Source organism: Macrosteles quadrilineatus, unplaced genomic scaffold (assembly GCF_028750875.1).
Source record: "Macrosteles quadrilineatus isolate MER2022 unplaced genomic scaffold, UCM_ALF_1.0 Scaffold_2__2_contigs__length_208266976, whole genome shotgun sequence".
Lineage (NCBI taxonomy): Eukaryota > Metazoa > Arthropoda > Insecta > Hemiptera > Cicadellidae > Macrosteles > Macrosteles quadrilineatus.
The window spans coordinates 175,880,244-175,907,192 of NW_026542595.1; the positions used below are offsets into that span (position 1 = coordinate 175,880,244).

General features: G+C 33.4%; 1 protein-coding gene across 2 annotated transcripts; it reads left to right on the plus strand.

Annotated features, from left to right (window-relative positions):
- LOC128987940 (metal cation symporter ZIP8-like) lies at positions 1 to 26,635 on the plus strand. Of its 2 annotated transcripts, none has more exons than XM_054409050.1 (8): positions 1 to 192; positions 15,272 to 15,407; positions 17,871 to 18,040; positions 19,131 to 19,256; positions 19,608 to 19,709; positions 23,705 to 23,891; positions 24,623 to 24,807; positions 25,412 to 26,635. In XM_054409050.1, the coding sequence occupies exons 1-8, from the start codon at positions 79 to 81 to the stop codon at positions 25,571 to 25,573; spliced, it is 1,182 nt and encodes a 393-aa protein (XP_054265025.1). In that variant the 5' UTR covers positions 1 to 78; the 3' UTR covers positions 25,574 to 26,635. The 2 variants fall into 2 exon arrangements, with proteins under 2 accessions (XP_054265025.1, XP_054265027.1); XM_054409052.1 differs by lacking the exon at positions 1 to 192 and adding an exon at positions 13,289 to 13,350.
- Positions 26,636 to 26,949: the final 314 nt, after the last annotated feature.

The following is a 26,949-nucleotide window of genomic DNA, read 5'->3' on the forward strand; positions in this document are numbered from 1 at the left end:
CTGTCATGCTGCTAGGCTGGTGGCAGCTGCTGTTGCTGGTAGCAGGCATGTCTAGCTAGCGTACTATCTGTGTCAGTCATGAGGTCGTGTGTGTGTTTTGTGCTGCTGTCAGTGGGTCTAAGTCTAGGAAGCTGCTACCAGAGGACTTCCTGCAAAGTCACGCCTGAGTATGGATGCGTTCTTGAGACTGAGGTGGGTTTGTGATAGGCTAAATAATCTACAAAGAAGCGTGTACCTACTAAATATTAACTATATTTTAATATTATATTATAATATAGGCTATTATAATATACATATGTTATTATTATCCTTATATATAATACGTGAAGGCGATTTCTACGAAACACTACTCCTCCGTTAATAATGGACGGATTTTTACAAACGACGTGTCAAAATAAAGTATTTTTTGTGTAGACGCCCCCTTCCACCAATTCCTGTAATAAAAATCCTCAGGCTTTGTCCCACAGGCCATCAAAGTTGGAGTTTCTCCCATCAGATTAACATGTGGGAATCTAAATATTTAATTGGAAACTTTGTCCCCATTAATTTGAGAGGACGGCAGGGCGTAGAAACTTGGTAGAGGTGCCCAAAGAAAGGTCTTGGTCTGTAGATGAGTTATCAAAAGAAAAACTAAGCAAAATCCCTTAGGACTCTGCCCCAAACCCTTAAAGATCCCTCCACAGAGTTGTTTACATTTTGGCCATGTAAATAATACTTTTTAATGAAACAGCTGTTCATTTTTAAATTGTATTTCAAACCACACACATTTATTAGTCCAGTCAATGAATGCTCAAAAGGTGAGTGTAGAGGACATGTAGAGGGGGAAATTTTTTTCTGCGGGAATGTGTTCGGGGTGGTTAGAAGATAAAAATACCAAAAGTCCCCGCCCCTGCTGTTTCAGCGGTGGGAGGGGGGGAAGGACCCCATTTTTTAGTTTTTTACTTCTACACTGAAAACCGTGCATCGTACGGAAAAAATGTAAATGATAACAAAAAAGATGATGAAATTCTCTACAAGAATGGTCATATTCATTTATTCCGTATTTACATTGGTTTAAAAGATATTCTCAAAATAATATAAAAATTCTTAAATAAATTGATTTTTCATGCGTTTTTTGTCAAATAAGTTTATATAATCCATTAGCCTGTTGTTGTTTCACATCAATCGGGATAGAAAACAGGGTTTTTAACACTAACCTATGTAATATAATATATCAATCATATATATTGTGTTAAAAATCCTACTAATATTATAAATGAGAAAGTTTGGATGTATGGATGTATGGATGTATGTTTGTGACAAGTAAACGCAAAAAATACTGGTCGGATTGGGCTGAAATTTGGTGTGATGATAGCTCACATTCCCGATTAACATATAGACGCATTCTTATCTCAAAAGTCCTTTCGGGCACCGCCCCAGGGGCTCTGGAGTTTCCCATGTTAACCTTATGAGTAATCATATTTAAAAGGAATAAAATAATTTCGTCAGTAGTTGCAAATACTCAAGTTGGTTCTATGATATTAGATAGCATTAACAAGTTATAAGGTTTACCAACAGGGCGCAGTAGACTACTATTAATTTTAGTATAAAACTTCAGTATAGAATATTTTTTAAAGATCAAAATGTTTCTATTTTGCGTCCTCTTCCCGTTGCAAAGCACGGGTACAACAGCTAGTAGTTTATATAAATTTAAATAAGTTATGTATGTTCGTCATGGAAACAAGTAATTTTTGCAAAATTATTACACTAAAAATTAAAAAGATTATGTTTGTAGCTATATTTGTCCAGGTTTATTTATATCAATAACCCAAACCAAGACTTAATATTATTGTTCATGGTCTGGCTCACTTTGGACGAGAGGGTCCGACTTCTGTCCCAAAAACTGGTGCCATCTGGAACTGAAAACCACCATCTAGGACATCTCCATCATTCAATTCTTGTTGATTAGACTCAATATTGGCTATCGAAGTGAGAATTCGGTGTAGGCCTATATATTCTTCATCTTTCTCATTCATCAGAATGGGCATTTCATGTAAAAAGTTCACTTAGCAGTTCTGGCATAACGGAGAACAATTATTGGACATTTTCTTGCATGCACAAATTGCACATCTGGCACTGTTATAATCTTTAGTACATTTGCAAAATACTTGGTTAAGGTATTAACTGTTCCTGGTTACTATAATTTCGGTGTCTATGTTCAAATGAATAACCAGTGGCGGTCCCTTAGGGGGGGGGAGGTATATATCCTCTCCGAAATAATTGATTAGCTAACATAAATACTATTAGCTTGAAGATATTTTAGAGCTCAAATGCATATCAAAATACGTTATTGTGCTTTAAATTCCACATTTTTTCCGGGGGGGGGGGGGAAATGTGGAATTATTTATATAATTTCCCCCGGAAATTAAATCCTGGGACCGCCACTGCTACTGATTTTTTCAATCTGTAGCGTCTTTCTTGGTCTGCCATCTTCGTGCTGTTTTCTGAATTGCTATATCCGTCAAAAACAACAATGCATTACCTTACAAGGTAATAGGTATCCACGTACCTCACGTACCCATCACATATCACAGAAACTGAACTTTGCCATATAACCTTATGCGTGAGAAATAGCCCATCGATAACCAAATTAAAAGTCGTTAAAACTGTTGTTGGTTGGTTCCAAAGAACTTGAACAGTGCAGGCATTTTTGGTCTTTACTCATACCACTCTCATTAAATAAAGGGAAATGGAGCAAGTTCAAATCGTTAACAATCCTTTAAATCTTGATAACTTTTTTAACTTATACAAATCGTATACGTATACAAAACGTATACAAAACTTTGAAACAGAATTAAAGGTTTTGCTGCAACGTTTTAATCATTGATATCGATGGTTGAACTCACAGAGGACAAAGGGAGAGCCATATTTTCCCGTGACAGCTTGTTGTCTGCAAATGATTACAATCTGGTTAATTACTCGCAGACTACGTATTACAGCATCGTAACAGTTAACGGATTTATCTCCTACAACTCCAGATGCTATTGACAGTTTGAGTTTCAGGGAAGAGTGGGTGATTTTCAAACATTGCTGTCAGTTTAGAAATATTTGATATTTCATCATTTGTATAATTTAATCAAGGACAACTCTGTTTGGAAAACCAACTACCCTCAGAAATGTGAGATTGGGAGCGCAAAAAAGGTAATCTATTCCCAGTTTTAACCAATGAACCACCTAACCCACGAGAAATATTGGGCTTGTTTTTTGCAAATATAGGTACTAAAGATTGTAGCAACGAAAGATGTACATGCAATGAAATGTCCATTAAATGTTCCTCATTGGCCGTTATGCCAGAACTGCTAAGGAGGCCGTTTAAATAGAATGCCAATTCTGATAAATGAGGATGATGAAGAATATATACACTGCACTCTCACATCGACAGCAGATATTGAGTCTAATGAACTAGAATTGGATTATGGAGAGACCATGAACAATAGTATTAAGTCTTGGTTTCGGTAATTGATGTAAATAAACCTGGACAAATAAAGCTACAAACATAATCTTTTTTAATTTTTAGTGTAATAATTATGCCAAAATTACTTGTTTCCATGACAAATATACATACCCTGGTATGGATACTCCCTGGTGTGGATTAACGTCCGCACTAGTGAGTATTACGACTATCCGCAGTACTATCCTGATAATTAGACCAATTCGTATATACCAAGGAAAAAATGTGGTTCGGATTCCACTATAAACTGTAGGTCCCTTAGTTGCCATTAGCTGTTTGGGCTATTAATTAACAGCTGTGTCTAAGGAATGTCGGCCTTAGTCACTAACAAGACTACAAGATCGCGCCACTCATCCTACACTCATCTCCATTCATACTTGGCTTAAAATACCTACATTGTATGGTCGCCATTTCATAAGAAAGTATTAAAGTAAAGTACCTTATTTACATTTATATAAACTATTTTTAACACAATATATACGATTGATATATTATATTATATAGGTTAGTGTTAAAAAACCTGTTTTCTATCCTGATTGATGTGAAACAACAACAGGCTAATGGATTATATAAACTTATTTGACAAAAAACGCATGAAAAATCAATTTATTTAAGAATCTTTATATTATTTTGAGAATATCTTTTAAACCAATGCATATACGGAAGAAATGAATACGACTATTCTTGTAGAGAATTTCATCATCTTTCTTTTTATAATTTACATTTTTTCCGTACGATGCACGGTTTTCAGTGTAGAAGTAAAAAACTAAAAAATGGGGTCTTTCCCCCCCTCCCCCCCGCTGAAGCAGCATGGCCAGGAGCGGGGACTTTTGGTATATTTATCTTCTAACTACCCCGAACACATTCTCGCAGAAAAAAATTTCCCTCTCTCCATGTCCTCTACAATCCCTTTATTGACTGGACTATATTGGAAGTTACTGAATTCTATTCACTCTATTTGTCTATGACTCTACCAAATAAGTATTTGCAATGTTATTTTCTGATTTTAAAATTGATTTTCTTCTTTATCATGTCATGTGTTGCAATATAAAGTTCCATTACGAAATCAGTGGAAAATCCTTTTATCACAATAACTCTTACAATTATTTCTTACGGGTTGGTGTATGCTTTTTTGACCACTTTTGAATACATTTTATCATATTATTCTACACATATCAAATATTTATGTAGACATATCTGCTCTTATCGTGTCTAATAAAATCCAAACATAGAAACCTTGCCTAATATGGAACCCATCTTGACAAATTATTTGCACCTGCCTATATTACGGACTTTGGCGCAGTGGTTTGGTAACATTATTGAAAATAACACGACATTTTGGATGTAAAATATTGTACAAACAGAAAATACTATTTGAGCGGTATGGGGAATATTTTATTCATTGAATGATCAACCAAATTTGGCAACTAACGCAATTAATATCATTATTCTTTTTACACTTATTACTCTTTAAACAATGCTAAATGTTCAAAATATGTATATTTCACCCAATTTATCGCAGTTAGATGAATTAGAACGTAAACCTTGAAAGTAAACGTCGATTTCAACGGGTTTCACCTAGTTATAATATAATACCGTAACTAAAAATTGTATTTAAATGGATTTATCCTTAGTAATACCAATTAGTAGATGTAGCATGTCAATTCATAAGCAAATTTTAATTTACCATTCATAAAACCCTTTCCCTATCAATAAGTGTTACCTTTAAAAACGGTCAATTTGTTGAAAGATATATTGACGTTGAATCTAGTAATAGCATAGCACCTTTAACATTACATCATAAATTATTATGTATTTAAGGTATCGATGAAAAAATACAATATCATGCACTACTTTTACTACACTAAATTATAGCACAAACCTCGGGTCGCCGGAAGACTTCCCCCCAGAAAACTACCCCCCCCCCAAGCAGGTTCCTACGTCATATTGACGTCAGAGACCGGGGGGGCAGTTTTCCAGTCACGGACACTCAAATTTAGTTGTCAAACAGTTCTAATCTAACCTAATCTAACCAACCAAACTTGCTGTAACATTTAGAAAATCTGTTTTATATTCACCACATGTCTTTTCTATTATCCAACTGAATTACTCTAATTAAAATTAAAATTACATAGCATGATTTGTCTGGGGGGGGGGTAGTATTCCAGTCGCGGACACGGCTTCCATGTTGGTTAGTTAGCAGATTTTGTGACGTCACGTTTCACCTGGGGGGGGGTAGTTTTCCGGGGGATAGTATTCCGCATCCCCCAAACCTCTAATATTAAAAAAATATCTCATAGTTAATTTGGTATGAAAAGAATAAAAACACACACTGGGGTCATTGTAAATACAAAGTATGTCCTAAATATTGTATCAAACATATTTAAATTTTGTTCATGAATAATTTAATAGAATCATGTCTTTCCTTACAACCTATGAAACGCTGAGTCCACTGAACAAATAATGAACTGTATATATTCTGATAGTGTTTTGCACACGTGTTGCTGTATAAATTATTTTGTGACTGAGAGCTGATAATTTTATCAAAAAAAGCTTTACATTTTTTGAGGTAGACTGAGTTACGAAATGTATTAACCTATACATTAACCTTTACCTTTTGCATATGCCTAGTTTATTTAACCTAGTGCTTACCCATTATAAAAGGGTTGTTGACAAGCTAACGGGAGAAAGTACGTGTCAGTTTGCTGATATAGTTTATTTTTGTATGCTGCCGTATTTATTGAATTTAGTTTTTTATAAATTGAAAAGTCTAAAGAAATATTTTTGGCCTGTCCTTTTATTATTTAGATGAATTAACCCTTACCACTCACTTGTCGGCCGTTTCGCGATCGTATGACATACCAGCTTTCAGAAAAAAGGGGGAAAATTATAAAAATTTGTTTTCTTTTATTTTATTTATTTTTTTCATTATTAGTGTAATTTGAAGTTAAAATACAGGTAGGCTTGACCTGCATAAAAATTAAACCTAGGGCATGGGGTGGGGGGCTAAAATGAGAGTGGAAAGGGTTTTTAAAAAGGTTATAAGTCTAGGCATTAGTTTATGTTTATTTGACAATATTCATCTACAACTATGTATATGAATAAAGATTCTTGACTAAGACTAGGACTAAGAAACTAACTACAGAGTAAAATAATTTAATATAAATGTGTAAATTTTAAATTTCCAACTACAGGAAAAGTTCTTGACAAACTAAGAAACTGTTTGATCGCGAAATATAACAATGCCTCCACTGCACAGAACCAGTACCTGTACAGAGCAATAGTGAAAACGTTTTGTTTACATGGCAAACTAAACTGTGTGTTGTTTATTGCTTCGTGCTTAGTTTTTACATTAGACAAATTTCTATGAGTTTTCATTATGTCTAACGAACTCTCTTGTTCATATTACAATGATACTGCATACTTTTGATTTAAAATTACAAAAGTCAAACACCACTTTTTAAGCTTTCTGAATACATTATTCCTACCAAATGATAGCAGAATAAACATGTAAAAAGAAGATAATATTAAAAATCTAATTTGAAATTTTTTAGTTCTAAGCCACTTTATTCACAAAATGTAGGCGGGTTTAGGGGAAGAAATCTACTGTATCCCTTCTATTTAAACATACGTTAAAAAAACAATAGAACAGGGTGTCCCCAAACAGCCAAACAGAGTTTGCCTGTTTACTTACGGGACACCCTGTATATTAAGTAAAAAACGTAGTGGGGAACTTTCCCTCAAACCGCCTAAATTTTGTGAACGTAGTATTTAACAACTAGTAACAGAGCCCGTTATGGCCTCTAGTAAAATAATGGTTGCGAAATCCATACACCACTTTACTCACTAATATTAATGGTACAGATTAAGCACATAACATTAGAACCGCTTACTTAACATAAGGAACTCACTTTAACACAAATGCAAATTGTTAACAACAACATTTAATCAAAGAAAAATCAATTAAATAACAATATAACAATAAGCTGTTAAATTATTAACACATGTTTCGTATGTTTATATTATGCATACTGGTAAACCAATTATTGCCATCTACAAAAATTATTGGTTTTTCTTTTCTGAGTTGGGTTAAAGGTCTTCTACCCGTTCGATTTTCATAATTTTGGCCTTAAACTAAAGGTATGGACGCACCACAGATTTGCCAACAATCATCGGCATTCATTTTGGCGTATATTTCGAGTTATGCACAAAATGCGTCCCTGTACATTCCTTATGGGAGTTAAATTTGGGTTTTTTCAGTTAGTTTGGCTCTTCTACCAGCCTGATTATCATAATTTTGGTCTTAAAATAAAGCTATGCAAGCATATGTTTGTCATCAAGCATCATTATTAATTTATCTAATATATTACTCAACGAAAAAATATATAAATTAGATTTTTTTTACTTCAATATAAGATGTATTCCAGCAGTTCTAATAATTACATAACCCTATATGTTTTGGTCTAAAAACCTTTAGTGAAATATCAGCTTTCATTTGAGCTACTGATTATTAAGATTCCAATCTTAATAATCCTACCTAAAGCACACTGCTGAATCTATATAATTAATACGCTACATGAAACTTTGTCGGCTGAACTCCTCCGCCATTTCTTAACCGATTTTATCCATTGACGTCTCATTGGAAAGAGCGTGTCGCGTAGATTTGCAAACTGGCCTTACATTTTTGAAAAAATCCCTTGGGCTCTGCCCCAGTGGCTTTGAAAGTTCCCATGTTATCCTTATGAAGAACATAATTGTTTACATTTTGATCAGCTGTATAATTTAATTGCTGTTATTTTTTTTAATTCAATGAAATGCGTTGAGTACATTTATTTACTATTTGAGTTTGTGTAAACATAACCCCCAAGACGGATCGTGTTAGTATGGTTGTATTTAAAATTTGTGTATTTATCGTTGTTTTGTGTCGCTATGACGGATCGTGTTAGCATGATTGTAATTAAAATTTGTGCATTCATCATTGTTTTGTGTAGCTATAATTTGTTTATTTGTTGTTTTTTTTATGCCTCCGACGCGACGACAACGAAACAGAAACAGGAGGCGTAATCGTGATAACGACCGCAGCTACAGAAACATAACAGTGTGGTGCGTAATAGTATGGTAATAGGCTTAACTCATCACAGTCAGCACCTGACCCTGGACAAACTCAACTATTAGGTTACAAATGCGCCCTTTAACACTACCCCAAAACGACTTTTCGTTCTCAATTAGTTCTCTATCATGACCTGTGTTGCCTGTACAGCGAGGCATTTTAAGAAGGAGAAAATCGGCCGGAATGCTTTAGGTTTATCAATAACGAAGATAAACATGGTTTGAGTTACAGTACACACCGGTAATCTTATTGAGTTGAGTCTTTTAAACACATTGTAAATATGACTGTTATTCGTTTTGAAATAATTCCTGTAATACTTTGCAATTGCTCGAATTCGAGCAACATGTAGACTACACTAGTCAACAATAATTATAATCGTTTAGGTAGGCTACTTATCTGCAATCAATAATACGTAACTCAAATTTTATTGAAGTCTTATTTTATATGTCTTAGTCTTATAATACTTCAAAGGCTTTTACTTGAAATATTGATAGTTTTAATCAGTTAAGTTAAAGATATCCTGAATCGCTCAATCAGAAAACATAAATTTAATTATATCTTGGATATGGAATTTAGTTTTAGATATATTTACTAATTACGTTATTCTTTTTGTTTTGAATTAAGAACCTTCAGTGAAATACAAGCTTCCCTTTCAATTATTGATTATTAAGATCGGACGTACCTAAAGCACACTGCTAAATCACGAACAACCCAAGTTTAAAAAAAATTGAGTTCTTTATCATCGATTTATAGTCAAACGGTCTTGCTTGCAACCTCAACAGCAACTGTCAGACTTTGACGGGTTTCACCTAGTAAATAAAAACAAATCAAACTTTCATAACTATTTGCAAATCTACACGAATTAGGCTTTCCGATGACCTATTAATTAATAAAATTGGTTCAGTAGAGTTGTAGATTTAAATTGTACAAAATATTTAGTTCAGTATTTTCTGACCATTATAAATTGGGAGGTTGCTTAACGTTTTTGCAAATAACTTTGAAATGGTGAGGAAATCGACCAAAGTGGAAGGTAATATTCTGATAGAGAATAAAATTTCCTACAAATAACTATTATATATTTCTGGAAAATACTCAATAAAGGCAGCCTAAAGTTGGCTACAAATATAAACTTGGAAAAAGGCGTTTTAAATGTAATATTGTTTATTTTTAATGTTTTACCTCAAATATGTAATAAAATCAAACTTTCATAATTATTTGCAAATCTACACGAATTAGACTTTCCAACGACCCATTAAGTAACAAAATCGGTCCGGTAGAAGTATAGATTTAGTTGTACAAATTTTAACAAAAATATATCTAATTCAGGATTTTTTGCTGTAAGCAGTTTTTAATGTATTTTTGTTATTTTTACTTTTTTACCACAAAGATTTAATAAAACCACACTTTCATAATTATTTGCAAATCTACATGAGTTTGGCTTTCCAATGACCCATTAATTAACAAACTCGGTCCAGTAGAAGTCTAGATTTAGTTGTACAAAGTTTAACAAAAATATCCCTAACTCTGTATTTTCTCATTACTATAAATTCGGAGGTTGATTAGCTTTTTTGCAAATAACTTTTAAATAGTGAGGAAATCAACCAAAGTGGAAGGTGATATTCTGAAAGAGAATAAAATTTGCTACAAATTGATACCATATACTTCTTGGAAACACTCAAAAAGGCAGCCAAAAGTCTCACCCAAATAAAAAGTGTGAAAAACACCGTTTTCAATGTATTTCTTATGGAAAACATGATTTTTTGAAATTTTTCACCATAAATCATAACAAAAACCAACTTTCATAATTATTTGCAAATCTACACGAATTAAGCTTTCCAACGATCCATTAATCAATAAAATCGGTCCAGTAGAACTCTAGATTTAGTTGTACAAAGATTTTCAAAACTGAATTATATATAGAACTAGCTGGCCCGACATACGTCGTCCTGTCCTATTGTGGTTTTATGTCACATGCTCGTTTGCATGGCTCAATCACGTCCTGGTTGAAGTTCGTTCGCTACGCTCACTCACCTTTAGGTTGGAGCTCGTTCGCTGCGCTCACTTGCCTTCAGGTTAGCTCGTTCGCTACGCTACCTCGCCTCCAGGTTGAAGTTCGTTCGCTACGCTCACTCACCTTTTGGTTGCAAATTAACTGTTCTCATAAATTAAAAATAAATATAGTGCTGCACCCTGTTGGTAAACCTATTAACTTTTTAATGCTATTGAACATCACAGAATCAAATTGTTTAGTTGCACCAGCTGTTAAGATTCTTTAATTCCATTTAAATATGAGTACTCATAAGGTTAACATGGGAAACTCCACAGCCACTGGGGCGGAGCCCTATTGACGGATCTGCACCAAACTTCACACAAACCATCCTTGAATAATGCTTAATAATGCCTGAAAGTTTCATTACAATCTGTCGAGCGGTTTTGGAGTCCATAAAGGACAAACATACATTGGATTTTATATATAGATAGATGGTGCTAATAGATAGAAAATTAGTGTATGTTGAAATGCCTTTTAACACACTAAGATCAGCTGATTTTAGGTTTTGTTGGTTAAAGTCCAGTAAGGACAGCTGATGAGCCCAGTTTTGACCCTTCAAAGAACTATACTAACTTTTTTCTGATGGATTTAACCAACAGTGTTAAGATTTTAGTTCTGGAAAATTATTATATATTGTACAAATTCACAAAACATATTTTTCATTTTACATTTTGGTTACAATACACACAAGTTTAGTCCTACAAATGAGCTCGCTTTTCTTAAGATCCTTATGTAGTTTGTTTCATTGCTTGTTTATTATTGATAGTAATTGGCAATAAAAGTTTAAATAATCAGCTGTTTGTAAATATACTGTTCCAATCTTTCTTTTGTTGTCCCTTCCTTGAAGGTAGTTCATAACAATTTCTAATAGGCCTACTAAAGATTTCATCTTGCTTATTGATAGTTATGCACCAGATAAAATATTTAATAATCAGCTGTTTGTAAATATACTGTTCAAATATCTCATTTTACTAGGAACATTTTTTATTTAACCCATTTTTAATTAATCCATAAGTTGGGATTATTTAGGTAGGAACCTAACCTAAGTTATTAATTTAAATGCTATGTTAATAAAGTGTATTACTTGCAACAAAAGGGTAAAAAAATAGGTTGAAGGGCAATAAAACAAGTATAATATTAGATAACAAGCCACTCATCCTACACTCAACTCCATTCATACTTGGCTTAAAATACCTATATTTGTATGTTCGCCATTTCAAATTAAAAGTATTAAACATTTTTAAGTATTAGATAACAATTCACATTTACTATAATTTTAGAATGATACTTTTATGAAGAGGCTACTAAGATACTTTAGAGGTAGGTAACTAATTACAACAAATATTAGAACTCAAGTTTTTACTTTATTATCAAATTAATATCCATACCAATTTTTAAGATCAGTTTATTATTTATACTCAAACAAGCCTCATAACTAATTGTTCCAATCAATGTATACAGCCATTACATAATTTTAAATATACATCATTTATGTAAATTATATCTAAAATACAAGAGTGTAGGGTAGTCCATCACCCAAATTTTACTAAATAACTGTACAAAAGAAAACCATCTTATGCCGGATTATAAACTTTTTACTAGAAAAACTAAAAAATATCATTTAAATCAATACCTTACGTACATTGAACGTTTTCTCGCCCTAAACACCATTCTATTCTACAAAAATGTAAAGAGTACTTTTATTAAATATACATGTTACTTTACAGAATATTTAGTTTACATATAAATATAATCTCTTATGAAAATGAATAATTACTATCTGATTTACAATGTTGTGTATTCATTAATTGCAAGTAATAATGGAGATTTTTTAAAGACTATTAAATTTTACTAAAAAACTGATTGGCTATTATGAAGCTATAGCTATAGATACGATATGCTGTAGATGCTAGCTGTAGACACTTACTGAAGTATCCTGAGAAAGACAGTTATAAGGAAGTCTACAAGAGAGAGTGGCAAGGTCTTGCTATCAAGGTCGTTCCTGAGACTTCTCAAATCTCTTATTATTGATAGAATTCCTCTGGCTTTCATGTCTGAGAGTATCTGTGAGACAATCAATGATTGAAGCCAAAAATATTGCTTAAATTTGCGGATTGGAGGCAACAATGTGTTTTGAGGTTGATAAATAAATAAGATTACTAGAAGAGTAGCCGCAAATAGGATCAGTTGGTTGAAGCATAACAGTTTATTTGCATAAGTTAGCTGTTATATAACTCTGAAAGTAATTTTTGATTTCACAATTTTTAACTAAAAAATGTTTAACCAAAAGAAAAAATATAGACCACAAACATAATTATGTAGTAGGGCTACCTAATTTTCATTAATGGTTGTATATTATTTAATATGTACCAGTAAATAAATAATAATTGTTCATAACTTATTTCGTTAACCAGTGTAAACTTTAGTTTTTCTCTAACGTGATTAGAAATATGGATTTCAATGTTTATAAAGATAAACTGACCAATTAAAGTGTAATTCTAATGTTCACATGTTTCATAGCTGTTTAGTTCTAACTTAAGTACTTCCGTTATCTGAATTGGCGCAAGATAATAAACTAATCCTGGATTTATATAAATGAAAACTAATAATTGTAACACAGTTGCAACAGATAGTACGTATTGGTCCTTCATTGAGAGTACATGTGTCAGTTTAATGGATAATATAACAAACAGCTCTTTGGTAAGTTTAGAAAATAGTTTGCTTACTGTAAATTATATATGTTGAATAAAATAGGATCAACAATAACTCAACCGTGTCGTAAATTACTACATGTAATGGCAATATTAATTTATACAGAACTAAAAATACAAAACAGTTACTTATAATAGTTAACTTGTTCAAATACCTAGTACAGTATGATATTTTTGTTGCATGACATAAGTCTGATTAATTCATCAGCTGATTCTTCTTGTATCAATACTTTAATACTTTTCATGGCAACCATACGAAATATGTATTTTAAGCCCAGTATGAATGGAGATGAGTGTAGGATGAGTGGCTTCTTGCATATCTTGAACTTCCACTTCCATCAAATACAATAATAAGCAACCATTTAAAACCCACTTAACCTACAAAATGTTTATAAACCTTATTTGGAACCATGTGAAACTTGCTTTGTTTGATTTTAGCGAATTTCCCATAGCCTAGGGAATAAGCTATTACCGTAGTACTCATGGTAAGACCTAGGATAACTAAAGTAAAAATTATCCGATTTTGATTAAATTTTGTATAAACTTGTAAACATACATTTATTGAACGAGTTTGCGATCCAGCATGATCGAACTATATGGGAACGGGGGTTTATGGGAGGTTTTATGTGGTAAAAATAGGTTTTTCCTATTTTTGACCCTAAAAACACAAAATTTTACAATTTCTTGCCAAACCATTTTGTAGAGCTTAAAAAAAACAAATGATTTAGTACAGTATATTTAAGCGTTATTGTGCGCCTAATGGTTACGGAGAAAATTCAAAAAAATTGTAAATTTAAAATTCCCATGTTATTTTTATGGAGAATAAGTCAACTGTTGTAGTTTGCTTGTTTATGAACATATGTGATATGGAAAGCGAAAAGGGACCTCTTGTCGGCGATGCAAAATTTTCAGTACGGCCGATTTAAGTAATTAAGGTAGAAAATATTGAAATTCGGGTTGTTATCGATTGTTATGCCTCATTTATCATACAACAGGACAGTATCGGTAAAAATATCGAATTGAAGACATAAGGTCAAAATAAATCATTTTGTTAGCCTCTGCACGGTCTGAGAGAAGGAACCTCTTGTCGCTCAATGTTATTTCGCCATAACGACAAGAGGTCCCATTTTTAATATTCACTTTATAAACATATTTTAGTCCAAAAAATAGGGCCGAAACACATAGGGCCGACAAGAGGTCTCTTTTCTGAAATGCGATTTTTACGACATGCTTCTATAAAACAATAATTTAAATGAAAACTATCGAGAGTTAAGACAAATATTGGTTTTGCTCCATATAAGCTTTCTTTTGATACCAAAATCTCTTCTTAAATACAAAAAAAAAAACTGTTTTAATGCGTACTTGAAATTTTCAAAAGTGGTTTTCTCAAAACGACCCTTTTCCATAACAAAATTTCAAAGTCCTATAACTTAAACACAAAAATCGCAGATGCATGGGACTTGCACCTAGTGATTCAGAATTTAATAAGGAATTCAAATATGTATATAACTCAAAATGGAAAATTCCCGACAAGAGGTCCCTATTCGCTTTCCACATCACATATTTTGATCGATTTTGTAAAATATATTAATTTCTTACTAAACTATTAACATTTTACAAACAACACTTTTTTACCCTCCCTGTTGCAGCAAACCGAAGTACTCGTTAAACTAATTCTAATTAAATAGGGAATAAATGTGATATATTTAAGGAGGCATTTTAGTGTAAATCCAATCAGGCTAAAGGAAATTCGCTTAGTCTGCAGGTTTGCTGCAGCGGGGGGTATTTAGAGATACATTTGAGTTTAAAATTGCAGTCTGCCCTATATACCGGTAGATGTTATTTTACTTTTTTGCTTCTTTACTGCATCTTTAGAACTATGTGATAAAAATTGTTCTTCTTTTCCTCAGTGCCAACATGGTGGACAGCTGTTTGACTTGGAGAACTTGTCAGGGAACTGTACATGGCTCCTGCTGGACCCTACAGGCTCCACTCCTCTCATGCCTACCTCTGACATGAGACATGTACGACCCACACCTTACCAGGGTAACGTAACTGTAGTTTAACAGATAGCAAGGCAGAACAGCTCTCTTGTATAATTCATTTTGGAGTTAGTTTTTCTCTCTTTCGTGTGTTTCATATCCAAAATGTTGGTCCAATATTGTTGATACTTGTCAATAGCAATTATAAATGATTGAGCTATTGGCATACATGTTTAAGTGGCACAGATGTATCAGAATAAAATTGTTTTATCTGCAACCGCCATCTAGATCAAACAATTGGTAAATGGACTGAGAGGAAAGGCACTGAGGAAAACACTACTTGTGTTGACATATCGATTTGAAAACTAGTAAAAACTAGTAATGGTGAATAACTACCTACCTTGTGTCACATTATTTGTATGCTGCATATAAAATAAATTGGGTAAAATTCCCTATAATGTTTCCGTTTGATATGTAAACTTTTGGATATGCAATTCCTGTAGTTACACTTCCTGTAGAAGAAATGTTAAACCACTGCTGTTTAATGAAACAGAAGATTTATTGTCTGTTTATAATGAACCTTACTGCGAAACCCTAAAGCATTGTTTATACAAATACTGTTTATTTTAATCATAGCAGGGTTCTTGAACTAAATTGTTCACAACTAAAGTGTGTGAACTAAAGTGGATAGAGCCATCGCTTAAGCACTCATTGTTATAGCAGATGAAAAAGCTTCATTTGTCTGTGCCAATTGCTAGGGTTTGCTATACAAGTTCTATCTTGCATGTGTTTTCATTACTTAAGTAATTTTTTAGCTAATAGATTGAGCGCTGAGAATAGATTTTTCCTACAGTTACCTAACAATGTACATGTCCTCTCACTGATTTGAGAAAGCAAAGTGGCCAATTCGCTCACCAGTGAGACAATGTTAACATTGTCTCACTCTAAATACTTTGTCTCACTCCAGATTTGCAACGTGAATGCACGAAATAGTGAGCGCGTAACATGCAGGCAACGTCGTATGCGCGCGAAATACGTTGGCAGCACTGGCTGTAAATCAGCTGGTCAGCTGTTGTACTGTTGTATTTGTCACTTCACATTAAATATTATATTAAAAGTTCACTTCTGTGTAAAAATAGGTTATGTTTGTTCATGTTTCTTCACAAATGTTTTTGTTTTATGGTAACTGTAGGAAAAGTATAATGTGCAACTCGAGTTCAAAGTACAATTGCCTCACTCGAGAAACCATTCCTCACTCGCCTACGGCTCGTGAGTAAGGATTTCTCTCGAGTGAGTCAATTGCTCACTTTTCTCACTAGTTGCACAAATAACTATTGTGTTTAAAAAATGAAAAACATTGTCTCTGCTCATTTTTTATAATGTTGGAAAACAACCAAGAACTTTAACAAAAAATTATTGTAATCAGCTGCATAGCTGAAAATTAAGGGTCATGATAAAATTCAATTGAGAGCAGCAAGTTTTTAACACACTCCTAAAAAGTTATCATAGAAGCGACTAAAGCAACTAAGAGTCTGTGAACTTTGATTTAGAAGTTACAAATATTATCAATTCCCACAGATATCAACTTTAGCGGCATGATACTTTCTTATCTTTGTTCAAATATACACAAGTCAAACATAAATTATTGTACTAACACAGTACCTATTGAGAAGTAAATATTATATAATGGTAGTAATTAAAAATTACTTAAACTTTCAAAGGAATTTCAGTTGCCTATGTTTTTGTTGAATTGTAAAATTGTAAGCAAAAATATAACATTTGAATGATTAAAAAACAGTTGATGTTTTTACAGACTTTTGTCTTCTTAACAGTGTGTTATTGACGAATATCTTTGACTATTGATAAAACTAGACATTCCATCCCCATTTTAAACTGTTCGCTGGTTAGCAGGGCCGTCCGAAGGGGGGGGCAACCGGGGCAAGTTGCCCTGGGCGACGCGGCTGAGGGGGCGCCGCGCATCGGCTATTTGTATTAACATAGTATTAAAATATGTGAATGCGACTTTTACTGGGGGGAAGGGGGCGCAACGACCACATTTGCTCCGGGCGCCACAAACCCTAGGGACGGCCCTGCTGGTTAGTGAATTAAAATACACTTAGTTGTAAATTGAGTTGTAAATTTTTAGGGTTCAAAACTGGGTCCAGTTGTCCTTGAGAACATCGGGTGTTTAGTAAATGGTTGTGGCTGAAAAATCAGCTGATCTCAGTCAGTAACAAAGCTACCTAGATCTCATTCCATTTTACACTCATCTCGCATTCAGCTTAAAACGTGCAACTATCAATAGTTTTGCTGTCTCATAAGTTTTTATTTCCCACCAGGAGAGGGAGAAAATGTGTTCACGCACCCAAGGGATCATGATGTAGTCGGTTACATCCAATCCTATGGATTGGATATCCATAAACTACCCGCTAAAAAACTCCGCAGACTGTCTTCTAAGTAATGATAATGACAGTATTGGTTGCATTGCAACAACTCCACTTATGTTCGATGATCTCGTATGTTCCAGTGTGGATGTTTGGCAGTTTATCCGTGGGGTTGATCAGTCTGTCTGGTGTGTTTGGAGCTGTTCTGTGGCCCATCTTCAACAGTCCCTTCTACCCACATGTCATGAGAGTTCTGATTGGTCTGGCCGTCGGATCACTGTCTTCCACCGCCATCTTTCAGCTCATTCCAGAGGTAGTTATTTTTACTAAAAATTGAATAGTCTGGGTAGTCATGGAGTTACTATTAACACTAATTGTCCTAAGATGTTGATGGTGAGATAATCCATATGGTTGAGGAGTGATAAAATTGAACCGAAGCATAAACTTACTGTTGGTGGGTAAAGGTCAAGTATGTCATAATTTTGAAAATAAATTACCTGGATAATGGGTAGAGTAAATCATCTATTTCCAATAATTAATGTCATAAACATGATGGATGGACTGAAGTCATCATCAGCTGATAGCTTTTCCTATTGTACTGATTGTAGTAAAAACCTGTTGTTGAGTAAAGCAGCACATCCGTAAATCAAAGGTGTGTTTTTTTGAAAAGTCATCTAAGATTAGCATATTCCTCATATAAATATGCATTGAAATATACTTTAATAAAATGTAAAAGCTAGTTCAGTAGCCTTTCAAAATATATCATCTTGCTACAATCAAACAAATCCCTGAAAAAAGTTGAGTTTACATGTTATAACTTTGAACACTTATTATTGTCCTAAAGTTTACTAGATAAAATTATCAAAAGCTTGATTATCGAGTAGTGACACAACTTCATAAACTTTTTGTTAGGTACAGGCCATCTGAATGAACCTCCAAGATTCTGATCTTATATTTTCAGAGAAATGTTTCTCCTCTTCAATTGAAAACATTTTTTTAAACTTAAGTACTTATTTTTTTAGCTGTAGCTTAAATATTTTCAAATTTAATACAACCATAGTTTTTGAATTTAAATTTCTGATAGTGAACAAAATGTGAACGTTAGATTTTTGTCCTAAAGATAAAACATTGCTGACTGGCTTTAACACTTGCTTTGACACTTTGGACTTTAATTTTGTTCAGTTCATTCTTTCTTTCTATTAATTGTTAATTCATAAATTAATCATCCCTATACCAATGTTTAACGTTGTTTAGATAGATTGATGTCATTTATCACAACATAGATTAAGCTATGGCTAATAACATACATATTTTGCGACCTAGGTAATGCAAACTGCATTGTTAATTCTGTCTCAATAAATGGTTTGATTTTATTAAAATTTAACAACATGTTTTTATCACAGGGTTTCAGTTTAAAAGAACACGACCCAGACCACGAGTACTTAAAGGTTGCAATGTACACTTGGTTCAGCTTCTGGGTGTTGTTCTCAGTTGAAGCTCTCACCAAAATCTTGTTTGGGAGGAAAAAGGTAAGGCACGTTAATTTGCTATGTTATAAACAAGCACTATAAAATACTGACATCATAAAACATAATTCAACTCATTCAATAAGCAAGTTCTAAATATTTTTGTATGACTTAACAAAAATACTTAATAGGTCACTTGTTGCATTTTAAACTAGTTTTTTTACCCTTGCTTTCAAAGTTACAACAGGAAATAATGTGGATTTTAAAATCTACTACAGAAAACAGAGTTTAGGTTATAACATTACTTTGGTTTATTTAAACTGTTTGATAGAATAAAATTAATCGAGATTAATAAAACTATCAAAATCGTTGTGTGGCCGACAGGGAATAATTAACAGAATGTTGCATTTTCAGCGTAAGAATCCAGGTGCCACAAACACCAATGGAAACTGCGGATCCATGGGCATCAAGGAGTTTGAACTCAATGGACTACTTAGCCCATCCACTGGGACCAAGGTACCTTTAACTGTACTTGCTTATGACTGTGCTTGGAACATAGAATTTCACTCAAATTTTAGTTGATTTAAATTGGTTAAATCTATCAATTCACTTTAAAATACTAAATCGTTTTCACCATACTTATTTAAAAATACATCCACTGTAGCTGCAGAAATGTGAATTTCCATTTGCCTATGATTGGATTTTCAATTAAATCTATTTGAATAATAGCTGGCTTAACGTTCTTAGGTTTGCTGCTAAAGGGAGTGTAATACGTATGTGTTTAGCCAAATATTAATAGCTTAGTATAAAATAAATTTGCCATGTTTGATCCAAATATATACTAAGAAAGGCAACTACAACGGTTTACTAGATTACTTGTTCCCATAAGTATAACATTTAAACAATTTTAATATTTATAAGGAATTTTAAGTTTACCATTTTTTCTGTAACCAATAACCGTAAAAAACACTTTAATATACTAGGGTGGTCTGTCATTACACTTTAGAAGCATAAATGAGCGAAGCATTATTTAAAGATTGTCAATGGCTAAAGCCTGGTCTTGGGAAGACCAAGAATGCGCTGGAACGACCAAGTTAAGGGTGATTTGGTGAAGATAGGAGGAGATTTGGGGATGGCGCACAACAGAGAAGAATGGAGGCGGCTAGTTGGAGAGGCTAAAACCGTTCTAGGGTTCAAATGGCCACAGGAGTAAGTAAGTAAGTAATGGCTAAAGCAGCTAACAACCTACAACATGTTCCCTTTCAACAGATTCACCATTTGTTAGACATGTGTATTTAATCGATATGGCCAAAGACGCCTTGACGTTGGACAATGATGACTTTTAAGTTTTCGGGCAGTGGCAGTGTAGGTAAGACAGATGCTATTTCATTAATATCTTGCTCAACATTAATGATGTTACCTTTGTAGTGAAACTAGCCATCCTGACCATTTGCTTGAACTTTGTAAATGCGCATAGCGGGATGTACTCGTGCAATCAACATTTGTTCTACAATCGTCAGGTCAGTTAATTCGTTCGGGACACTTGACACATCCATATTATTTAACGCTGTGAATTTAGTTGCATTTGAACGACAACGCTAACAAATCGGTGATTGGTTTGAAGCTGTTAGTTGTTGGCGATGATAGTTAGTGCGAGTGTAAAATTTTAGTGCATCTAATTCTTATTGGAATTGATTAGCTAACTGCCTATCATTATCAGCTTCTTCCGCCACTGCTTCATCTGGTTCTTCTTGTTCACGACGCCACTCTCTTACAATATTTGCATTATTGGTGTGACGACCAATATTACGATGTGGCCTTTGAGGCATGCTCAAAACAAATATAGCAAAACTGTTACTTCCATTGATAAACTGTTACATTCCAACTTTAACCTAGGATGAAAGTAAACATTGAAATGTAAACAAAACAGTTACAAACAATTAACATACAGGGTGGTAATTAAGTCCGAAGACAGTTAAATGTTTTAAAAAATAATGTAGATAGAGCTACAATACTTTTGGTACAAAGTTACAGAGCATAAAACTTTATTTTTACGCATATTCAGTGATCCAATAACTCTTCAAGGGGACGGCCCACAAGGAGTCGGAAGAAAATCTTAAATCGAAGCATCGGTCAATATGCACATCAAATGAAAGGTCTTTTTCAGTAGAATACAATGTCGCAAACCGCACTTCAAAAGGTTGATCCTGCGCAAAATGGCAGATGTTCAAAGATTTCTTGAATCCGCCATTTTGAATCTTTGAACGACTGCCATTTTTTACTCAGGCATTCTTTTGAGCTCTAATTTACGGCATCGTAATCTACTAGTGAAGACCTTTAATTTGATGTGCATATCGACCTATGCTTACGTTAACAATTTTCTTCCGATTCCTAGGGCTGTGCCCCCTGAGGAGTAAGCGTATAATAGCAATGCAAATTAAATGAACCTTTGAACAACTGTCATTCTTGGCTCGGTTGTCAGTTTGAGTTCAAATTTGCAGCTTTATATTCTGCTAGTAAAGACCTTTAATTTGATGTACATGTCAACCTATGCTTCTATTTAAGATTTCCTTCTGACTCCTTGCATGGACGTCCCCATGATATGACAGAAAATTTATATTTAAAAAAAGTAGGTTTTTAGGTGTGGTGTTGATGTACCAAATCTTATTGATTTATCTGTTGTCGTTTAGAAAATATTTAACTGTCTTCAAACTTTATTACCACCCTGTATGTTTATCTTATATAAATGATACGAGATAAACCCATATGTCATAAACCCAATATAATTTTTCTTTCAACTTACATTAAAATAACAAGCAAAATTGTGTGACCCGTAAGATAAAATCCAGAAGGAAATTTACTAATATTTTTTACCATAAACATTGTGCTCAGTATTCTTTAGCTGTTGGCCAAATTTCATATCAATTGGTCAAGCTATTACATTCTGATGCTCTTACAAAGAAGTTACAAAGTGAGGGAAAGTGAGCTTCACTCAATTAAATTATTTTTTTAAGGTCTTTAAAAGGGTTTAAAGATAAATTGGGAAATTTTTTGTTTTGGGGGTCAAAAATGAGAAAAACCAATTTTTACCCCATAGAATCCGGTTCCCAAGGTCCTGATCATGCTGGTTAGCGAACTCACTTAAGTTTATCCCGCCCTCCATCTTCAAGCCAAATTTCATCAAAATCTGACAAAAATTACTCAAGTTATTGCGTGCACATTTGTATAAAAATCTATACATTTATAAACATTTTAACAAAAATAGAGTGGCCCCTTAAGGGACATCAAAATGAAAATGAAGTATATGGGTCCCGGCTCTAGGTCTTACCTATGGTAATAGCTACTTCCCTGTAGGGAAATTCGCTAAAAACCAACTGCGACAATCAATATGATTATTAAGTATTTCAGAATTAAAATCCAATGTACTGTGAAAACAAAGGATTCCAAGCAATTAAGTGGTGTGTACTTTGTTAAGTCGAACATCTTAGATTAATGTAATCAGTCAGTGGCATTTCATTATCAATTATTCTGTTAATTTAGATAATAAACTAATTAAATTGTTATCGTAATTGATTGTTTCTGTTAAGAGCTTCCTGGCTTTAAAGGTAATCTAAATCTCACATAGGAAATGAACTAAAATATTAACTAAAAATAAATTATCCCATTTAGCAGAAAACACAAGAACATTAAAATAAGTTACAGATTATATCATTAAAAATGTAAAACATTGTTGAAGCTTACTAATACTATGATATATAATTTCAATGAATTTCCTAAAATTGAGAATGAATTCTTAAAAATAGGTTTTCATATTAGCGAATTCTTTGTAAAAATTTTAACTTTTTAGTCTAGTGTGAGGAAGATTAATAGTCCTTGGTGAGACTAGACGTTCTAACTCGTAAAGCAACTAAAAAAACTACAAAAAATATTTATAATCTAACAGTAAGTTATACTAAATTTTTAAATTACAATCACTCTGGTGTTTGAAAAAATATGTTGAAAAGGTAAATAACTCTTCAGTGCCTGTTTGAAATTAACAAAATTAACATTGCTCTTATGGCGGGCAAATCCAAGATGGTAGTTAGCTTCCATGGACTCCCTTGGGAAACAATTAAAAACTACAAAGAACATTTGTTATATCACAGTTTACTAGATACTTACATTATAATAACTTTGTTGTTTGAAAAAATCTTTTTGGACGATAAATTCATCAGTTGGTTTAAATTATCCAAGATGGTCGCTAGCCTCCATAGGACTCTAAACTAGCAGTGGCAGAAATTTAACATGAGAATTAGGAATAGAAGACCACCCACAAGAAATCGGGTTAATTTTTGTATAAACATTTCTTCAATTGTCGATAAATTAACATAAAAAAATGATCCTAAGAAACAACAATATATGAATTTTTTACCGAGTTATGCCATTATATTTTCCATGATTAATAAACATATTTTTACATTTATGACGACATTATCTAGAGATCCAAATGAATTAGGGACTTTATTTCACAGAGAGCATCGATGACCATGACTGAGACGAGCCAGAAAGTAGCTACAGTTGCTTGGATAATCATATTTGGTGACGGACTTCACAATTTCATCGACGGTATGAGTATCGGAGCTGGCTTCACTCAAAGTATTGGTACCGGAATCAGCATCAGCATCGGAATTGCTTGCGAGGAGTTTCCCCATGAACTTGGTAAGTTATTGGTGTAAATTTGGGACAAAATTTATTTCTTCTTGTAATTTACTCTTTTTTGTACTTTTGTTAAGTTATTAAAAAAGTTATGTATGTTATCAAGCATTACACAATACTATATCTTTGTTCACTTATCTGAAAAATCTTAGTTTAAAAATGAATTTGTTAGTGTTTGTTACAATTCATCTAGTAGGTAGAGCAAGGAATTTCTGACCTGGAAACCGTTGTTCAGATTACATCTCATCCTCATTTAATAATAAAAAAAAAAATAAAAATGCACAAAATTACAGGCTTGCTACAAAAGCCATTTATGGTGTGTTTGCAACTATTAAACTTCATGGAACACCACCACAGTGATTTTTTAGTCACTACCTATTTTCTTTTTTATTTCTTGTAAAAACTAACTATAACATAAAATACATCTAACAAAGTCTTTCAGAAACACGGTACAATCCACATCATCCAAGGGTAATCAAATTAAAAATGATTTTATTTTAAAGGCGTAGTTAGGACTTGCAAGTCCTCTTTATCACTTGACTTTGAGGGTGTCTAGAAAACAAGATACGCTTGGCATGAAAAAATTCCCTCTGTTTAAAGCTAATCAATAACCTACAGGGGTTTGAACAATTTTTTTCATTTAGATAACCTGAAATTTAATGATTATTCCCTTTGTCAAGTCTAAAGTAGCAGTAATCAGCAGATGTATTTCTAACTGTGCATTTTGTCTTCAGGTGACTTTGCCATCCTTATCCAGTCAGGAATGTCACTCCAGAAGGCTCTACTATACAACTTCCTCTCTGCTTGTACCTCCTTCATAGGTCTGGCTCTCGGCATCGTATTGGGAGAGTTGGAAGGCTCTACTTACATTTTTGCTTTTGCTGGCGGACTTTTCCTCTACGTTTCCCTGACACATTTGGTGAGATATATTTTTGACCGTTGAATATTGGAAGCGTCTTTAGGACCAATCATGAAGCAAATTTAAAATGTGTTTCATATTGGTCTTTGGAATACCAATAAATATTGAAAATATAGTTCATAAAATGCATTCAGCAACTATTTTTGTCCCAAATCTTGGAAGCATCTTCACAGGCTATACCTAGATTTTAATGTGTCTCAGCTTACTATCTCGTTTTTAAATCTGACATTCTTGGGCAGAGCGATGTCAATGAACCTGAAGATGGCTTCAACTCAGACCCAATATAGGTTAACTGTAAGAAAGGACCATGACGTCCTAAGTTCGCCTCAAAAAAGAAGTATTTTTATTTCATTTCAATTCTAGTTACTGAATGCAATCCAAGGCAATGTGATACCAAAGCTGGTATTCACATAATTTAAATTAACCAGGATACGTCTCATAGGCAAGCTAGAGTGGTGACTACAATAAGGTATTGCGGCAAAAATATCTCATACCAGAAATGTCTGGATTATCTGTTGGCTACATTGTTCTGTTAGCTTTTAATAAATGTTTACAATAAATATCAAGTTATTTTGTCAATAATCCTTTTTTTCTTTATCCACAGATCCCAGAGCTGCAAGACATGTTGAAGGAAAGTCTAGCTCAAGGCCAGTGTCAGGCATTGTTGACTTTCGTACTTCAAAACATCGGAATTCTCTTCGGGTCCTCGCTTCTTTATTGCCTTACCAGATATAGTGACGAGATCGCAATAGACTACTCAGGATAGAATCAACAGAGAGAGATCTAGGTTACCATTAGGGGTGTACAACACTAGACGTCCCCAAACTAGATATTGCATTAGTGTACGTACAGTGATAATTTTAAGTTTAGACCAGTTATAAGTTTTAGACTATCGACCCCAAAGGCTGTGATGATACTGTATTTTAACGTTAATTTGTAAGAGGGTAAAAGTGTTAGGGCGAAGTGTGTTTTATCAATGAGCTTTATACTGAGGTAAAAACAAAAATGGATGGACTTACTTAACTCATGTTGATAGAACCAAAAAGTTTTGTTTTTGATCGTAGGACACATGATTCTTGTTGTGAAAGCTTTAAGAGTAATTTTACTTGAAAAATCACATCATTAGTGAAACATTTTTACCATATTTATTTAGGAATTTATATAGTTTGTTTAAGGAAGATTTGTCATTGAGTCCCAAAACACACTACATTTTCATGCTATCTTATTTAATAAGATGAAAAAGTCTTCTCCTGAATCTTAGATGTTACTTTAATGAGATGGTAAACTTTATACTGTATACATATCGAAGAAGTCTGCAGCACTCTCTGATGTGAATATTTATTATTATATTTACTAATTTTTGTTTGCTGAAAAAATGTTTTTTTTAAATATTGCTCTCAAGAAGGAGGAAAGTATTTTACAGGTTTTTGCTGTAGGAATTAAACCAATTTGTCTCGACATTTTGTAAACAAATGTTTCAATGTTTGGGATTATGGAGAAATTACTAAGATTACATTTCCGTTTCTAAGTATCATATTATAATATTGAATTTTTCAGTTTTTAAACTTAAAGAATATAAAAGACATTTGAAATTAATTAACCCATATTTTTATTTGAAAATATATCATAATAGGCACATGCAGGTAAAGTGGGAGGTGTTAATTTTAATCATTTATGATCATTTTTAAAATTACAAATACAAATCATTACCACAGTAATAAAAATGGGTGTATCATATTTCATCACTACTAAATTGTACCTTCACTTGTAAATATTTTAGTTAGTCAATTCTATTTAAGTACTTTTATTATTAAACATATAAACCATCTTCTGCATTTTTTTTTTTATCCTGGAAAGACTTATAGGAATTTAATCACAATCAAGTGTAAACCAGAATAAACAATACTGTTCAGATAAAATGTCAACAATAATTTCTCTACCAGCATACAGTAGTCGCAGCTAGTCTGGGCGCGCGGCCGTGCTATGGCGGGGGGTGTAGAGGGGAGTGTTTATTGCTCATTTCCAAAAACATCTGGCCCACAAGGCTCTCTGGGGGTGTTCAGCGCCTCAGCGCAGTCTTCATGGCTTTGGCGTGGGGAACGGTTAGTACACAAGGGACCGCGCGCCCAGACTAGCTGCGAC

Bases quoted from the DNA above. Each gene is read 5' to 3' on its own strand.
- LOC128987940 (XM_054409050.1), top strand. From the start codon at position 79: ATGAGGTCGTGTGTGTGTTTTGTGCTGCTGTCAGTGGGTCTAAGTCTA. The intron at 193-15,271 runs GTGGGTTTGTGA...TCTTTTCCTCAG, and splicing joins GATGCGTTCTTGAGACTGAG to TGCCAACATGGTGGACAGCT. The intron at 18,041-19,130 runs GTAGTTATTTTT...TTTTTATCACAG, and splicing joins TCTTTCAGCTCATTCCAGAG to GGTTTCAGTTTAAAAGAACA.